Source organism: Hippopotamus amphibius, chromosome 8 (assembly GCF_030028045.1).
Source record: "Hippopotamus amphibius kiboko isolate mHipAmp2 chromosome 8, mHipAmp2.hap2, whole genome shotgun sequence".
Classification (NCBI taxonomy): domain Eukaryota; kingdom Metazoa; phylum Chordata; class Mammalia; order Artiodactyla; family Hippopotamidae; genus Hippopotamus; species Hippopotamus amphibius.
The window spans coordinates 7,786,570-7,805,825 of NC_080193.1; the positions used below are offsets into that span (position 1 = coordinate 7,786,570).

Sequence of the window (19,256 nt, forward strand, 5' to 3'; positions counted from 1 at the left end):
AGAGCTGGGTTGCAAATCGCGGCAGCCTGGCTCCTGAGCCTTCACGCCTAACCACGCCATCAAGCTGCCTCTTGGGGGCTCAAAGAACACGTGCTGAGTGAACGAATCAAAGTGTGTGAACCAAGGAGTAACTGTCGGTGGAGACGGGGCTGCTGCTGTAAGAGCACGGAGAAGGGGCATCTCCCGGGAGGGACATGTGGGGATAACACATCACCGACTGGCCTCCGGGGGAGAAGGGACAGTTATGGACTTTCACGAGCTTTAGAAAGGGTCTTCAAGGGACCCTAGCGCCCACTCAAAAAAGAAAATAACCCCTCAGATGCCGTCACCCACACATCCCACCTTGAGAATGTTCTTTGGTCCGGCCCCTACCTTCAGGATGGCGTTCAACACTAACATGATGCTCACGGCCCCTGTGACCTGTCCCAGCTTCAGAGCCTGACCCCTACCCCATAATCACCCCCACCCCCCACCCCCCCAAGACACTCCAACCGCCAGGGCTGCAGGTGCCAGATCAGGTCCCTGCTCTGTCTCTGCCCTCCGCCTGGAACGCCTCCCCACCCCATGGCCTGACTGGGCCTGCTCAGCCTTCAAGACCCCTCCTCTGAGAAGCCCTCCATGAGCCCATTCCCAGTCTGGGTAGATGCTCCTCCTCAGTCCCAGCCAGACCTGGGTTCAATCCCAGCTCTGCTACTCATGGGCTGTGTGGTGTCGGGCAAATCACTTCCCCGCTACGACCTTCACGTCCCTCATCTAGAATGTGGGGGTACCAACACCTCCCTCACAGTGGGATTTGGAGGTAAAGTGAGATAATGCAGGTAAAGGATTTATCACAGCACCTGGCACAGAAACATTGATCATTAAATGTTAATTTAACTACTAGATTCAGCACTATTCCGTTCATTCATTCAGGCCCACTGAATGCTTAGAGGGATGTAGAAATAGCTAAGATGTATCATTATCTTTGAGGAACTCAGGCTGCCAGGCGGAGGGTAAAAAAACCCAAATGTGTATTAGTCATAGTGGTGATGGACGTGATGTCAGGGATGGTGTGATGGTTACTTTATAGGCACCTCCTCATCACAGCCCTATGCAGAGGAACCCATAACGTTACTGTCACCACCTCACCGATGATGACACAAAGGCTCAGAGACTTGAAGAATTCGCCTACCACCCCACAGCAATAAGGGCACAAGGCCAGCCGTCCTGATGGATGCTCTGCTGCTGTCCCAGAGTTCCAGGGCAGGTCATCGTCCTTGTCCCCACCTCGTACAGCCCCAGCTTCTGCATTTGTGTCGCAAGGCAGGTAGAGAGGAGAAGATGGCCCTGATTTTCATCTGGGGAAGCAGAGGCACAAAGAACAGGCTTTCCAGCTGCGCTCCTCTGTGGGGCCTCGGCTTATCCCACCGTGGTCATCCTTGAACACGCCCGCCCGGTGTCCACAGAGCCTCCATAGTCGGCTGTCCACCAGGAGGACGCCCTCCCTGGCAAGTCCCACCAGTGAAGGCCCAAGAGACCTTAACATCCTGAGTCAGGTAGGAAACCAGGCTGTTTCATTTCCCCAGGAACCGGGGGCTTACTACATCCCATCCCCATGGGGCGAAGTGCTGTGCCAGAGCACGGAACCAGGAGGTCAAGGTTCGGCCACCGTCTGCCCATACGACCCCTGGCAAGTCACTTCCCTTCCCCTCCTAGGGGGCAGCTGCGGCTGGACACTGTCATGGCCATCAGGAGCCACCGCACCCAGGGCTTCGTTAATGCACTCTGCCCTAGGTCTCCAGTCTGCACCACGTCCTGGTGATCCTCTTGGCAATTCCTTACCCAGAAGTGAAACTTCTTGGGCTAATGAGGCCAGACATCAGAGCGCATGGGCCTCCGTCTTCTGCTATAAATAAGGTCCTGGATATATGCCCAAGAGAGGGGACCATCCCTCTCTCACACACCCCCAAGTGCTCTCCCAGGTGCTCCCTACCAGACAGGCTGCTTCCTTCTGAAAACAAAAAACCTCACTTCACACCCAGGCCGATTTTGCACGCTTGAGGAAGATTTATAGCCAGCGTCTTGGAGGCTCCTCGTCTCCCCTTCCGCTCCTTCACAAATGAAGCACTTAAATCATTTTGCAGTAACGTTGTCTTTTTCTAAGCCCTGTCAAATGGAGTTCCCACCGATGAGGGACGCCATGTTTCAGCCACGGTTCTGCGGCCGTTTCCCCCCTGCTGAGACGAGGGGTGGGGTGCAGACGCTGTGAAGGGGGCTGGGGGTCTGCATGATGCATGGTCCTGAAGGAGTGTCTGCTCCCCACCTGTCCACAGAAACTCACTTCCAAGAAAGGACAACCATGAGGAAGGAGAGGCGGGAGGAGATACTTCGTATGAATGTTTCTCAAGGTGTGGTCCCTAGACCAGTAGCTTCACCATCACCTGAGACCTTATTAGAAATACAGAAGCTCCAGGACCACCCCAAGCCACTCAGAATCTCGAAGGCCGAGATCCAACGATCTACATCCTGACGTGTCCTCTCGGGGATTCTGACACACACGTTCATGGGTGAGAACCACTGCTCTATCACAGCACGATCCCTGCATCAGGGTCACCTTGAGGCTTGGTGAAGAAGCACTGAAAGACCCCCGCCTCCAAGATTCCCTCCTGGGTCAAACCCTTGAGCGATGGGACCAGGGAAGCCACAAGGTTTACAGCTCCTCTGGGTGATTCCAATGCTCTTTAAAGTGCAAAAGCAGGGACATCCTACGTGGCGCAGTGGTTAAGAATCCACCTGCCAATGCAGGGGACACAGGTTCGATCCCTGGTCTGGAAAGATACCACATGCTGTGCAGCAACTAAGCCCATGCGCCACAACTATTGAGCCTGCGTTCTAGAGCCTGTGAGCCACAACTGTTGAGCCCATGTGCCGCAACTATGGAAGTCCACGTGCCTAGAGCCTGTGCTCCACAAGAGAGAAGCCACTGCAATGAGGAGCCCGAGCACTGCAATGAAGAGTAGCCCCTGCTCACCGCAACTAGAGAAAGCCCGTGTGCAGCAATGAAGACCCAATGCAGCCAATAAATAAATAAAGATAAACATTACAAAGAAGTGCAAAAGCAACCAATATAAATCAACAGTAGCTCTGCCCGGGTTGGGGGTTGGGGGTGGTGGGCAGGGAAGAGAATTAGAGCCCTCTCTTCAAATAGAATCTTACTTGGGCCACAACATGCTACATTTCACCAAATCTGAGCTGCCACTGATTGTGAGATGTGCTGTTAAAGAACATAAGAAACAAATGCACAGCCAATTTTTAGCATGAGATGCCAATGACTGTTAAGATTCGTCCTGAGTCCAGGGATGTACAAAGGGAGAAAATAATGTGTATCTAAGAATCGATAAAAACATAGAATGAAACCCAGAAAGTCCATCTACTGTAACAGATGCAGGTGTGGGAGTTCTGGAGCCCTTTGACCTCTTCCTTGCCCTCTGGCAGCTCTGGAGAGACACAGGGCTTCAGAAAACACTTCAAATTACTGCATCAGAGAAGGCAAGCCAAGAGCGGAAGGTATCTGTACCACTTACATTAAACAACTGACCTTATATCCATTGCATATAAAGAAGAACGGCTACAAATCAATAAGAAAAGCACTAGAAATGACTTGAAAGACTACTTTGCTAAAGAAGATAAGCAAATAGCCAACAACATGTGAAAAGATGCAAATTAAAATCACAATGTGGTACAACTGCTCACCCACCAAAATTGCTAAATGAAAAAGGCAGATAATAATACCCAGTGCGGGTAAGGAAGTGGAGCAGGCAGAATGCTCACCCGTGGCCGTGGAAATGCAAACTGACACCAACACAGAGGCAAGCTCTTTGGCAGCATCTATGAGCATAGAAATAACTTAAAACCCAGCAGTTCCATCCCTAGGTGTATGCCTACCAGAAATGCACAATCTGTGCACCAAAAGACACGTGTCAGGATGTTCACAGCAGGCTTGTTCTTTATAGTTGAAAAATGGAAACAACCGAATGTTCCTTTAGAGCAGGAGGGGTAGAGTGGTCTCTGCACGTAATGGACCACTCTACAGCAAAGAAGGGGAACGACCCCCAGTCACCACGATGATGTGGATGAAAGTCACAAATGACGTCAAATGAAAGAAACCAGACACAAACGAGTACACACGTTTGATGAGTCTAGGTGAAGTTCAAAAAGAGGGAAGAAACTACTGTTATCGTGTCAGAAGTCAGTTTGGTGGTTACTGGTGGAGGGCAGTGACAGAGTCGGGGGAAGCTGGAGTGGCCTGTGTTGCACTCTGGGTGAAGGTTGCATTGGTGTGTCCGCTTTGTGAAAATTCATTTAAGTTGTACACTTAAGATGTGCACACTTTTTTGTATGTTGGACCTTAATATAGAGTCTAAAAGACAGGAGGAAAAGGAGAAACAGGAGAAAGAAGGGGGGGGGGAGGTTGGGGAGGAAGAGGAAGAAACCATAACACCCAGTCATCTAAACGTGCCTTCTGGACAGAGCCCTGCTGTGACTCCCAGCTGGATCCTCTGTATGGCACTGGCATCATGCCCTCCACTTGCAGTTCAAGATGATGCTACCAAACGCACCCTACGACCCCTCTTGTATTTACTGTGCGAATTCTGCTGAGTGCCCTTGGTGCCCTGTTAATGAGGATTCAGGGGAGAAACTCCTCTAACATCTTGAGTACCTCAACACCCTGAAAAGTTACTCTTTTCTCAAGCAACAGGTGTGTCTGTGTGTGTGTGCGTGCAAGTATGCTTAACCTAGGCACAGCATGTCTATGGAATATCCTGTTTTCCTCTTTGCTTTGGTTGCTGGGAAGCTCAGTGTCAAAATGTCAGCCCACTTTTAATGCTTCCACTCACCCTTTCTGGGTCTATTCTGTACCTAGGGCTGGGCTGACATGATGAGCAAGACACATCCCTGCCCCTAGGGTCTCCCAGTCCAGCTGGGACACAGGGGCTGATTTGGTTGCACCAATCAACACTGTGAGGGGACGCACAGGGCCAATGGTAGCATATAGTGGGGGCCTGACCCACCCTTAGAGGGTCAAGGAAGGCTTCTTGGAGGAAGCACCACCTGAACTAAGTAAGAAGGGAGGACCAGACATTCACAAGGTGAAGAGGGTGGAGGGGAACATTCCTGGCAGAGGGAACAGCACAAGCAAAGGCTGTGAAGTGAGAGTGAGTCTGAGGCCAATGGTAAATTTCTATATTCTCTTTCCCTAGTTTTCTATATTCCTCAACTCTTAGTTCACTTTGCTCTGATTTTCCTTAGCTTTAAATTTTTATCTTATTTTTTCAAGGCACCACACATTAAACCGTGCGTGATACAAAGACAAAAAGAGCCTGCGCAGAATATCTGTAGGTGCTGGCACGTGAATGCCTGGTTCAGGTCTCAGAAGCCTGGCTCCCTCCCTCCCTCCTCCCAGTGTCCCATAAGCGGGAGCTCTAGATGCTAAAGATGTTTGCCTCATCCCTCTTCTCCAAGTCTCCCCCAGCAGCTGACGCATCACAAACCCCCAGGTCCAACCTGACAGCCTGTGATGAATTATTGCATCAAATGACAGCTCAATGGGAAGGAATTTCTACCGGGAAGTCACCGATATTCCCAATCAGCCCACAGCTCTCCAATTTTTTGCTTCTGCTGCTCTACTCGAGGCTACTTCCAGCAAGAGAGGTCAAGCCACTGGCCCTCTAGAGCCTTGATGGAGAATGTGAGGCACTTGGGTGTCTTTTCCTATGTTCCTCACAGTATCATCCACGAGAGGTGCACCGGCTCTGGAGCACTAGCCCCACCCCGCTTCTCCTAACTCTGTGTGCAGATGTGACTCTCCCTTCCAGGAGACCCTGCCTCTTGCCTGACCATGGGAGTGGGCGTGGATTAAGTAGGCAGAGGACCCTTGGTGGGGAGAGTGGATACAATCATGGGGAGGATGAGAGGGTGAAAAAGAGACAGCCTCCCTCCCCAACTTCATTCCATGTCCCACGTGAGCCAGCCATGCTGAACTCCGGCTGTGAACAGAGGGAGAAGGATGAGTTCTGTTGGCTCAATGGTGAATCTAATTACAGTCTCCACTATTCAGTCACCAAACCAAGCAACAGTATCAGTAATGATACCATCACAGCCTTGCAGGCAGAGAAAGCTCTAGTTTTGCTCTGGACTGAGATATTACACTGCCTCAGGACCTTTGCACTTGCTCTTTCTACCCTTCCTCCAGATCTGCACAGAAATGGGCACAGCAAATCGTTCAGATCTATTTCAGGTATCTCAATCCACAGAAGTTTTTCCTGATTGCTTGGGCAATATTAGCCCCCACTCGACCTCCCTCCACTGCTACCTCCTCTGCTTAATACCTGCAGCACTCCACAACCTGAAACTAGTTTGCACGTTTATTTACTTGTGGTCTGTCTCCCTCTATTGGCCTGGAGACTTTGTGAGGACAGGGACTTTGCCTTGTCCAGCTGAACGCCTGCCAAATGTGAGGTACTCCGATATAATATTTGATGAACAAGGGAATAAATGAGCTCCATCTGAACGTCAGCAGAACCCTGGGAGGTACGCAGGGTTTCCTGGAGAAAGGCAGCTGGGACTTTCACCTAGGGTGCAAAATTGAAGGGAGCGCCAAAGACCTCAGAAATCAAGATAAATCTCAAAATGTTAATGCAATCTTTAAGAAAATCAAAATTAATGCCAAAAATCTGTGATGACTAAAATATCAAAATTTTAAGTAAAGCATCAAGACAGGATCCCACTGTGCAGAGCACATCACTTGACTTGCCCTGATCTTGGCCCACGAACCCTGCTCATCGCGGATTTTTTGCATTCGTTTACATCTTAAAAGATAGTGCATTATAAACATTATTTATCTAGCTGGGTTTTTCGGCGCCCCTTTGAATTTTGTGCCCAGGACAAATGCCTCACCCCCCTCACCCTAGGTCCGGCCCCGAGAGCTGAGTGGGACAGCACATTTTCCTTGACGAGTACTCTCAGGGTCTCCGCAGAGCCCACTGACCACGCTCCGCACTGTGCTGTATGAAGCTGGTAGGAGCCTGCAATTTGTGATCCTTTCCTCAGTGGCAGGGCCATCCGGTTCCTGTCTTCATCCCCAGCCTACAAACTCAGTTCCCGACCAAAGAGAGAAAACCCCGGGCTGCAGTCACACGCGCAACACCCCCCCACCGCCCTGCCTGGGACAACCTTCCCCAGGCACGGGTCCTTCCCCTCCCCCAGAGGCGACCACTACGCTGAATCTGGTATCATCCCAATGAGTATCTTTACCCGTAACTATTTAGGTATATGCCCCAACCAGCGTATAGTACTGTGCACATTTAAAAAACTGGTATGTATTGTAACATATTTTAGGTATTCTTTTGTAAATTAATCTTTTTCCTTTAGCATTTTGTTTTCGAGGGCAATCCACGTTGGTTCAGGTATCTCTGGTTGAAGGGTCAGGAAATGTCTATAAAGAGCCAGATAGTGAATATTTTTAAACTCTGCAGGTCATACAGTCTCTGTCACAACTACTCAACTCTGCCTTTGCAGCATGAAAACAGCCAGAGACTATGCACAAGTCAGTGGGCGTGGCTGTGCCCACAAACTTTATTTACAAAGAACAGGTGGTGAAATAGATTTGCCTCGCGGGCCATAGTTTGCCTGCCTCTTTACCCATTTTCACTTTGGTAACGCAGTTTTTAGTATAGCAAAATGTGTTCATCCATTCTGTCAACAGACTCCCTTTTGGGTGTCTACATTTCTTCAGCGTGACAAACGCTGCTGCTATAAGCTTTTCTTTTATGTGGGAGAGACTCTCCGGCACGTGTACCTGGAATTGCTGGGCCACAGGGTATGGGCAGCTTCATCTTTCAGAGGTAATGTTAAATTGTTCAAGAGCCATGAGATGGATTTATGCTCCCACCAGCAGCATGAGTTCCTGCTGCTACGCACCCCTGCCAGCACTTGGCTACATCAGACTTCTGGGTTTCGCCCATCTGAAGCGGGAAATGACACCCACTGTCGTGTTAATTTACATTTCCTGATGGCTAGTTAGCTGAGCATCTTTCCATGAGTTTATTGGCTATTTGAATTATTTGAATTCCTGATCACTGGAACTCTTGTTCCTGGGAACTGCCAGTTCCTAATTTTTGCCCATTTTTTTTCCACTGGAGTGTTTGCCTTTTTCCAGTTGATTTGAGGAAGTTCTTTACATATTCTGGCTACCCTTTGTCAGTTATGTATGCTGCAAATTTCATCTCCAAGTATGTGGTGTATCTGCATTTTATGCTTTGACAATCAGGAGTTGATTACTTTACTGGGGTCACAGTGATCATTTTCCCCCTGTAATTCGTGCTTCTGTGACTTATTTAAGAAATTCTTCCCTTCGGAGCCAAATGACATGGGTTTGAATCTCAGCTCTATACTGCTGGTTGTGTGGCCTGGGGAAGGTACCAAGTTTCCTCCTCTGTAAAATGGGGACAGTACCAGTATACAGGTCACAGGGTTATTCTGAGGAGGCTTGAAGGCACTTAGGATAATGCCAGGCTCATCATCACCTTCCCCATCAACAGACCTCCCCCCGGCACAGGGACCCTGCACAGGAAGGATGGGGTACCTTGCTCTCCAGCAGGTCTGCGTTCTGCCGTAGTTCATTCCGACACTTCTCCGACTTTTCTAGCTTCTGTCTCAGGGCTGTAAGCTCCGCCTACAAAAGCAAACACCTTAACAGAAGCCATTCTGCACCAGAGGTGTGCGGTTTCACGTATGTTAAGAGTATCCGGGGAGTGGCGTGGGTGACTCGGCCAGCCTGTCTGTGATGATGGCCGTTTCTGAACAACAGCGTCTCTGCTCACACGAGTCTGGTCCACACCAGCCTGGTCTAGGGGCTGAAGGCAAGTCCTCAGAACAGGACCACCCCTTATCCTGAGGCTGGGCACACCCGAGTGAGATGGGCGCTCAGCTCTTCACCTCCCCCCGTTATCACTGCCCTGCCCGTGGGTCAGCACGAGGTTTACAGTATCACCCTTAGGAGCAACCGAAATGCCCACCACTGCAGGCTGCGGGAGTGGGCCACGAAAGACACACCCAGGAGGACTATGTGGCCATGAAAAGACAGCAAGGAAGACGTCTATAAAAATGGGAATCATGGGACAACATATACATGCATCACATTAACATGCTGTATACCTTACATTCATAATGTCATAGGTCAAATATATTTCAATTGAAAGAATTTTTAAAGAAAATCCAAAAACTGAACATGGCATGATTCTTAGAATATATTTTGAAGTGAAAAATGCAAGTTGCAGAATACATAGTACGCTAGCTTTTGTGTGAGAAAGAAAGGAACCATTCGTTCAGTGTGTGAGTGTGTGTGTGTGTGCCCGTGTGCATACAGGCACCTCGCTTCATTACGCTGGGCTTTATTGCCCTTGCAGACATTGCATCTTTTATTTTTCACTAATTGAAGGTTGGTGGCAGCCCTGTGTTGAGCAAGTGTATTGGTGCATTTCTCCAACAGCATTATTTTTAGTTACGGTTTGTACATTGTTTCTTAGACATCACGCTATTATATTATTGCACACTTAACAGACTACAGTATAGGGTCAACATAACTTTTATAGGCCCTGGGAAGCCACTAAATTCATGTGACTCACTTTATTGTGATATCCATTTTATCTCGGTGGTCTGGAACTGAACCTGCACTATTTCTGAGATGTGCCTGTATTTGCTAATTTTTGCAAAAAGGAATAACAGGCAAGATAAACCAGAAACCAATCAGAACAGTTACCTATAACTGGTGGGTGCTAACAGGGTAGAAGGGAGAGTAAGGTGAGCGTCCTCTGTGAGGTAAGAGGATAAAGGGCTCATAGACGCCACCGCTGAGCCTGTCCGGGATGAGCAGTAAGCAGGCCCAGGGTAGGGGGTGATGGTGCCCCTGACCAGCACCCGCTAGCCTACCGAGGAGCTGGGCACAGGGTGGAGGGCGGTCTGGGTCGGTGGGAGCAGAGGGATATCTGGAAGGGGGCAGCGAGGGTTGTTGGTGGAGCATTCCCAGATCAAGAATTTCCAGGGGCGGGGACACTGGGTCTGGAAGCAAACACTAAGGACGGGGTTGGGGGGGGGGGGAACGGAGGCGCCCTGCCTGCCACGTGGACCCACCTCCTTGGCGCGGAGCTGCTCCTCCCCGATGGTGGCGCTCAGCAGGGGCCGAAGGGAACCCAGGAGCTGCCACCACGGCCAGTCCTTGACCCCCAGGAACACAGCCACGTTCTTCTGGATGCACTGGGCGGCCAGTCGGTGAATCTGCAGGGGAGGCAGAGTGGAGACTGACGGGCCCTTCCCAACTCAGCTGAAGGAGGCAGAGGGCAGCAAAGCGGGTGGAGGAAATGGGTTTATCCCACTGGAAGGGATTGGGTAACTTAAAAAAAAAAAAGGCTTCCTTTCATGGAGTCAGGCTCTTGGCATTAGGTATTAGGCCACAATTTAATCTTGCACAACCCAATAATAATAATAGGACAAGGAGTAGAAAATAGTACACAACAGGGTCACCTCTTACACGGGGATCAGGCTCAAAAGTCACTGTGCAACGCAAAAACTATCCTCAAAAAACCATGAAACTGCCCAAAAGAAACAGTGGCCATGATTATGTTGTTAGTTGATGTGTAAGGAAGAGCTATTATTTTAAGTGCATTTAAACACAAACTGCAGGCTTCTCACTTGAGTGTGCATCGCAATCTCCTGGAGGGCTTGTTAAAACACAGATGGCTGGGCTCCACCCCGAAGGTTGGATTCAGTGAGTCTGGAGGGGTGCCCGAGAATCTGCATTGTTCACAAACCCCCAGCTGGTGTGGATGCTGCTGGTCCAGGGACCACACTTTGAGAACCACTGACCTAGTGCATTCTTATCATAGGTGGGAATCAAACTAAGTAAGAAGCCAGAGATCCTTTCCCTTCACCACCATCACAACAGCCAAGGCTTGTACAGCTGGCATAGCACCTCCTACAGGCCAGACACTGCCTGGAGCATCTTACACACTTCAGCTCAGTCCTCACTACAGCCCTATGAAGGTAGGTGTTATTATCTCAGATGATAACAGATGGAAAAACTGAGGCACAGAGAGGTACAGTCACGTGCCCAGCATCACACAGCTTCTCCATGGCAGAGTCAGGATCTGAACCCCTGCAGTATGCCTGCAGACAGAGCCCAGGCTCTTAATTAATCTCTATGTCAAATCATCCCAGGGCATAAACTACCTGAGTGCAGTGGGCTGGTGAGATAGCCCACACTATTTTCATTATAATGTTCTTGCCTTTTTCTGTTCTTATCAACACTGGCTGTGGCGATGGCAGCTGGTGTTTACTGAGCAGTTACAATGTGGCACATACAGTACCGAGTGTTGTCTCACGTCCCCGCCACTCTGCCACTACGTGGTGGAGGTGGGATTCGAACATGGTTCCTGTTTGCCTCCAGAGCTGTGCTGCCTTTCTCCATCGTGCAAGCTGCAGAGAGGAGACTCAGTCTCTGGAGATGTCTGAGGATGGTGGCCCAGGATGGTTCAGGCCTGAGGACTCTGACTTTGCCCTTTGGTCCCAAAGGCCTCCGTGGCCAGGTGCTGCCCATGCTCTGTCTGCTGACCCACGAGAGCCAAGTTCTCCAGAGACGGGACAAGTTGAAACCATCTCCCACCCAGGGGGGCTTGGACACCCTTGTGGATATCTTGACTAAGGTTGACATCAGTGGTGATTTGATGTCAACGTCCTAGAAACAATCATGTCATCTTACAAAGTGTCTATTAAAGTCTGACCACTCGGGGTGGGTCTGCGGACCAGTAGCAGCGGCACCATCAACGGAGAAAGGCAGACCCCCACGCTCACCCCAGACCCACGGGACCCGAATCCGCACGTTAACAACATCCCACTGGAAGTCCATGCATGAGAGCAAGTGTGAGAAGCGGGGATTACAGCCCCTGGGCCAGCACGGATGGTGATTTTCCAAGATCCCATGCCCCTGCCGGGTTCACAAGGCACACGGGCCCCCACACCTTCAGCTTCTTGAATTCCTGGCGAGACAGAAAGCCCTTGCAGGCCGCCTGGAACAAGATGATGCTGTGAGACACCAGCTTCTCCCGCTGCTTCTCCAGCCTGGAGACCACGCCCGCCTTGAGGAAGACCTGGAAGGAGGGAAAGTTGCAGGTGACTTTGCTGCTGCTGAATCAGACTGTCTGAAGTGGGAGGGACTGTTCTCCTGCATCCACCCGAAATATCTGTTAGTAGCTGCCCGTGACCGGGGGTCCAAGTGGTCAAAGTATCTTGTCCCCCAATGTCCCTTCTTTCCCTTCTTCTGGCCCCGGATGCTCAGAGGGTCACGCACCAGAGTGTGGGCATCGTTACTGCCCAGGAGTCTGTTAGGAACGCAGCATCTCAGGTGCCACCCCACACCTGCTGAATCAGGCCCTGCATTTCAGCACATTCCCCAGGGGATGCATGCACACATTTGAGAACCATGGATAGGACAGACCTGCCTATCTCTGTACACCGGAATCACCCGGGGAACGTGGTCAGTGCAGATTCCCAGGCCCCGCCCCAGGAAACGCAGAATCAGTGGGCCCGGTGTCTGTCCTGGGTGTGCATTCTTTTTTTGATAAGTGCAGCTAGCCATGAGAGAAGCGCCGCCCCAGAAATACTCAGTCGTACCTTATAAGGAGGGGCAGAGAATGTGGGGGAAGTGAGGGTGGCCTCCCTCGGTCAGGAGGGGATGGGACCAGACGGGTGCCCCGCGCGGGAGGTGCAGGCATTGAGCAGAAAACAGCAGAAAACACAGTTTTCAGGCCGTGGCACATCAATAATGGATGAGGGGCCCTGCGGCAAAGGGATCAATGCCTTCTCACTCCCCGCGGGGCTCCCCCAGGAGACTGCAGGGAACACAGGAGGGTTTTTAGAGAGAACCTGAAGCTCTGGGGCCAGGCCAGCTCCCGCCAACGTGGTGGGGTCACTACAGCTGGTGTCTTCTCCCCAGAAGCAAAGGAAAGGTGCTCTACTGGTGGGATGAGAGTCAGCGCCGGGGAGGGCTCTGTTTCAGACGCCCTGGTGCCACTTATTTCTAAGCACGGTCCTGTGCATTTCTTTGCCAGATGCGGCTTGTAGCCCCACAGGTGTGCAGTCTCTCTGGAGCCACTGGAGAGCTCCTCGTTGACCAGTAATACTGTCAACTGATCCATGACATTAGCAATCAGCGGCCCACACCGATGGAGCGTCCTGCGTTCTGGACCTGAACTAACCACTGGATACGCAGGCAAAGCACTTCACATGCAGGATCTTATACAGTAGTTATGGCGAGCCCCCCATTTTATGGAGGGAGACACTAAGGCTTAAAAAAGGTATTTGCCCACCATCCTCCACTAGCAGGTGGTAACACTGCGATTTATTTCCTTCTCTCTGACTCCAGACGAGACGACGATTATCGCTGAATGTAATTAACATTTGCATGGCATCTACGTTTTTCAAAGGTCTTCCTCCTAGGTCCCATTTTAATACGCAGAACAGCCCTACAAGGAATCTGTCAGCTCAGGGAAGCTGTGTCGCTGACTGAAGTTCACACAGCTGGCGGTGAGCAAGGCTGAGACTTGAACCCAGAAGCCCGCGTCCACTCCCTGCAGTCGTCCATGTCGGCTCCGGGCTTCATTTCCTCGCTCACATGATCCAAACGCTGGGAGTTTGAGGCCGAATTGCAATTTGATTTCAGGTGGAACAAAGGGTCTCAATTGATTCTCCATCCCCTTAAACCTATTTTCTGTAATGAAGACCACTCTGCCAACCCCGAGGTAAACTTCTTCTCGGAGGGAAAATGGAAATTAGCACAGCCAATCGGTGCTAACTCTGTTTTGAAACCCTCCATCGCTTTACAGAACACTTCCTACCAGCCAGGGCCACCAAGACAATTAGCCTCGTTGAAATAAAGACACGATGGACTCATCACCTATCATACTGCCTCAATAATGACTGTATTAATTTCACAAGCTAGTGAGTACCAAAAGCCGCTATAAAAAAAATCAATGATCAAAGTGATGACAGCGCTAGTCTGTACATTACAAAAGGCGGCGGGTGCTGCCAAAACCGTTATTGATGAAGTATGAAGCGTTCATTAAAAAGATAATTGGAAATGACCATACGCAGGATGGGAATAAGTCATCGCCTCTGCAGAATCTTAGCTTCATTTTTTTTCTTTTCCTTTTAAGAGCATATTGCCGACCAGAAGACTGACGGCATGTGGAGTCCCACCTTTTGCATAAATGTCGTGGCCCTTGGCGCGGGCTCTGATAAGGCACCGGGGGTCTGAGAATCACAAAGAAAAATCTAAATACTCACTTTCCGTGGGTCCAGCTGCTTATCAGGCCCAAGCAGTGGACCATCCCAGCATCCCTACCTTTAAGGGGTCTCTGGGAGCCACCGTTGGGCAAACTGGTTTTGCTCTAAAAGTGCTGAAGGCCGAGGTTTTAACAATCTCACATGGCAATGGCTCTCCTGTCTGGTACTGCTGAGGAATTAGCTACCCCCCTCTCAGTCATGTTCCAGATTAGAGGAGCTTAATTCTTTAAATGTTAAAAATGCGATTCTGTTTGACCGGCATCCTGCCCCTGCTGGCAAATGCCTGCCACAAGTGATGACAGCCAACTCCTGTTAAATGACAGTTTACTGATCCCCACAGCCAGCTTGGGAGGTAAAAAGCAGTGGGTCCATTTTACAGATGGGGAAACTGAGGCTCAGAAAGGCTAAATCAGTTCCCCAAGATTCACACAGTTAGGCGGCGGTGGGGCCTGGGTGTGGACCAGGTCAGCCTGTTCTCTTCCCCTATCACAGCCTTCCTACCTGTTAAGTGCCGAATCCTGCAAAGCATGAGAGTTGCAACTACCCTTAAAGATCTCATCTTATGCCTTGCCTGGCTTCCCAAAGGATACACTGACCTTGATTTGCTCTGGATAGTTTCTTAGTGAATGCCAAGTATTACTCAATAATAATAATGTTTTATTATGGGGATGTTTCTGGCTTGTAGACATCTTGCCTCACCACTGTGAGACTGTGTATAGTCACTTCTCATCATGCTGTTTTCTTCCATGCTCTGCAATAGCTGCTGGGATCACAGGGACTGATTCTGAAATTCATGAAATAACTAATTATCTAAACCAGTGGTTCTCAAACTTGAGCGCATACTGGAATCCCCTACAGGGCTTGTTACAAGCAGACTAGGGGGTTCGATCCCCAGAGTTTAGGAGTCACTAGGTCTGGGGTGGCGCCTGAGAGTTTGTGTTTCCAGGAAGCTCTCGGGTGATGCTGCTGCAGCTGGTCCAGGGACCACACTTTGAGAACCGCTGGTCTAGAAGGATGACGTTCTTGGACCTGAAGAAGAAATCCTCTGATTCAATGCCATAAACACCTGTGTGTAAAGAATCTGCTGTATATTTCCATGAATAAACAATAGAACCCACAGCGTATTGAAAAGAACGTGGGGTTTGAACCAGTACAGGTTTCCATGAGAGCTGTGCTCCTGATTCCCTAGAGGACCTGGAAGACAGGCTGACTTCCCAGAGGTACAGTTTCCTCACCTGTGAAGAAGGGCTATTGTAATTATCTCAACAGAGACTGGGAGGGGAAAAGAGAATCACGTTGCCTAGCATAGCACCAGGCTTGTGGTGGGAGCCCAGGAACCCCCAGTTTATCTCCTCTGCTGGAAACGTCCACAGAGCTGCTGCCAGCTCCCAGCCGGATCAACCAGGCTGGGACCACAGGAGACTAACAGCGTCAGCCACAGGCTGTAGAAGGACCAAGAAGCCTACGCGGAGAGGCTAGTGTGTCTAGGGGGCAGCGACCAGCGTGAGCGACTGTGAGCCCTCCAAGGAAAGAGGTGTGATGGGGCAGGACACGTCACTTTGTAAGAGGTACTAACGGCCAATAACGCCACCAGCACTTTACATAGTACCTGAACACGGAAGGCGACTGACAAAGGTTTCCTGGATGTCGTTAATCAATCAGCAGATAACTAAGCAGGGAAATGGCCCCTTGGTCTCTTCTCTCTCCAGTTTATATTTCTAAACGTTGTCTCTACTCCCTGCCCACCACCTGGTCCTTGAGTTTCCAATCTCTGTTCCCCACTCCCCACACTATGACCCAGGGAACACTAGTTCTGGGAGGTGGAAATGGGTCTTCCACAAAAAACAAGAGCATGAGGGCTCCAGGATAAGATCATTTGGGGAGCCCTAAACACCATATTTTCCCTCTTGAAAACTTACAGGATATACGAGCACATTAGGGCTCTGTGAAATTCTTCTCTAAGCATTTGAGCTTTTTCGGAAGGGCTTCTGGCTCAACACCAGTTTGGGGAAATCTACATCCCTCAGCTCTAAAATCACGTGCCTTCATGTCACGCCCTCTCCTTTCACTTACTGCTGCTCAACTGCTAGGACTACAGTTGCATTACAGTTGGTTGCAAAGTAAAAGTTACAAGGCTCTGAGTGAAGACGGGTGTTTCTAAGGTTCATGAAGTCCTACTGAGGTCCAGATGTTAACTCTCCAGACCACCAAGGTCCTTGGGAGTGAAAGCTCTAATAAATGATATCCCCTCTGTTATTTCCTCCCACGTTACAACATTTTGTCTTAACAGCCCTGTCATATAAGAAGGGCAGAGAATCACTAGCCCCGTGTTCAGTTTGGTGAAAAGAAGACACACAGAAGTAGTGGAAGCTGAGTAGGACAGGAGTCAGGCCTCACGTGGGTCCCTGATGTCCTGGGTAGAAGGGCAAAAGAAAGAAACTCTACTCACTTGGCTGTGCCCCACAGCCACTGCCTTCTTCTCCAGATCCAGGGTCTGCAGGAGCTCTGCCACGGCCTGGAAAGAAGAGAAGAGTTAGAGGGGAAGAGAGAATGAGGGCAGGAAACTCCCAAAGTGGAAGGTCAGCTGGCTGGATGGCTGATGGAAACACTGGGAAAGAGGACGACCCCACATGTCTGTCAGCTCCAACCCCCCCTCCCCAAGGTAAGTGCAGACGATGAGCAGGTACTGGGTATCTACTGTGTGCCACCCACTCTGCTAGGACCTTCACAGACACCTCACAGCAACCCTAGGTGGGTTGTCATACTGCCATGCCCATTTCATAGAGGAGCAAACCACAGGTGCCAAACTAAATGGAGGACATGTCTGCTATGGAAAACACTATGGCAGTTCCTCAAAAAACTAAACCTGTAATTACCATATGATCTAGAAATTCCACTTCTGGATATATATGCAAAAGAAGAGAAAGCAGGGACTTGAACAGATACTTGTACACACTCATATTCGTACCAGCACCATTCACAGTTGCCAAAAGGTGGAAGTAACGCAAGTGTCCATCAACAGATGGACGGATAAACAAAACGTGACCTGTACACCCAGTGGAATATTAATCAGCTTTAAAGGGGAAGGACCCTCTGACACGCGCTACAACCTGGATGAACCCTGAGGACACTATGCTCAGTGCAATAGGCCAGTCACAGAAGGACAAGTATTGGATGATTCCACTTATATGAGGTTCCTAGAGGAGTCCGATTCATACAGACAGAGCACAGAATGGTGGTTGCCAGGGGCTGGGGGAGGGGGAGTTCGTGTTTAGCGGGGACAGAGTCTCAGTGTCACAGGATGAAAGAGCTCTGGAGCTGGATGGCGGCGATGGCTGCACCGCAGCGAGTACCCTTAATACCACCGAACTGCACACTTAAAAATGGTGAAAATGGTAAATTTCATGGGATGTATATTTTACCACTATTTAGAAACAAACAAACAAAAAATGGGATGAATGTATTTCCCCAAGGTTTTAAGTTACACATGGGCCGAACCAGACTCAAATCAAGGTGTGTCGGGCCACACTGCAGCACCTATGTCTTGACGGCTTCCTGGGCCCAGGACGGCTGCAGAGGACCCTGGGCCTCTGGGGGGTTTACTGCTGTGTCCCCTGAGACAGCGCCCCCAGCACCCTGTCCTTCTCGTGCCATACTTGCCAGGAACTGCCTCACTCTCCCAAATATGCGCTGAATGAATGACGTGGCCCCGACCCTGTGTTCCTGACCCAGATTAGGGGGGGAGAGCCTGTGTTTAATTCACTGCACCTGGTACTGTTCTATGCATACAGTAGGAGCTCAATAAAAATGATGACTGAATGAGTGAACACCCAGCAAGAGAGACCCAGCCGGGGTGGAAGCGGGGCGGGGTTGGGGGAGGGGGTGTGGAGAAAGGCAACCCCCTTCAGGAGAAACAAATTCACTCAGAGATCCCTGGGGGCAGCCTTGGCTGAACCACCGGCCATTCGGTGGAATTTTCCTCCTGTCATTATAGGCCTGCAGGTTCTGACACAATCCTGCTGGAAAACTGTACCCTCAGACGAAGGCAGGTCGTGCCTGGTTCCCTTGTGACTGCCAAGTCCCCTCCCTCTCCACCCCCTCATGGACTTTCCATTCAGTGAAAATCACAAGGTCTATCTTCAGAATAAACTGTCGGAAAAGCAACTGTGACATTCTAGAAGCAAAAGGCATTATGAGACAGAGTAATCTGGTAGATGAGCCCCAATTCCATGGGTCATTGCCATCACAGAAAACTTCCTAAGATCCAAAAAAAAAAAAAAAAAGGCTTGTTAACAGTCCAAGGCTGTAATCTGGGGGGATGTTTCCTCCTCTGACCTCCAAGAGGAACATTCCATAACGCCTCCTCCAAAAATCCAGTGGTTTCACTTATTTCATTTTAGCCAAAAATGTTCCAACGGAGCTATAGGCAGCAGAGTGCATAAAACCGGCATATCCAAAATACGACATTTTTCCTCTCTGCACAAGAGGAAAACAAAATAAACACTGGCTGAAAACAAGATGGATGGAAAAGAAATGAAGCCTACAGACAGTGACAATTTTCTAACCTACTGTGGAGTTAGTGCCCAGAGTCCATGTGTGAGGGAGAAAATCAGGATGTGGACTTAGACCCACCTGGACTGAGATTCTGGTTTCACCATTCACAAACTGTGTGATCTTGGACAAGCAATTTACTCTGAGCTGCAGGCTCCTCTTCAGAAAAATGCGGGGAAATAATGGTACCTATTTTGGAAGATTCTGTGGTTGTGCTTGCGGAGGGCTTCACGCAGCAGCTGCGTACAGTAGACCCTCAGGAAACATTCTGAGCCCGTCCTGATGTCCCAGGGCTGTCCCACCAGCCTCTCTCTTGGACAGAACTTGTC

The 19,256-nt window shown here is 50.0% G+C and overlaps 1 protein-coding gene across 1 annotated transcript in view; it reads right to left on the bottom strand.

Annotated features, from left to right (window-relative positions):
• Positions 1 to 19,256, bottom strand: part of MYO18B (myosin XVIIIB) — a 220,234-nt gene that overhangs the window by 119,873 nt on the left and 81,105 nt on the right. The window contains exons 21-24 of the mRNA XM_057746688.1: positions 16,826 to 16,891; positions 12,054 to 12,182; positions 10,171 to 10,314; positions 8,624 to 8,713 (exon numbers count right to left, since the gene is read on the bottom strand). Of these exons, the coding sequence (XP_057602671.1) occupies positions 8,624 to 8,713; positions 10,171 to 10,314; positions 12,054 to 12,182; positions 16,826 to 16,891 (429 nt within the window). The remainder of the gene's footprint in view (positions 1 to 8,623; positions 8,714 to 10,170; positions 10,315 to 12,053; positions 12,183 to 16,825; positions 16,892 to 19,256) is intronic.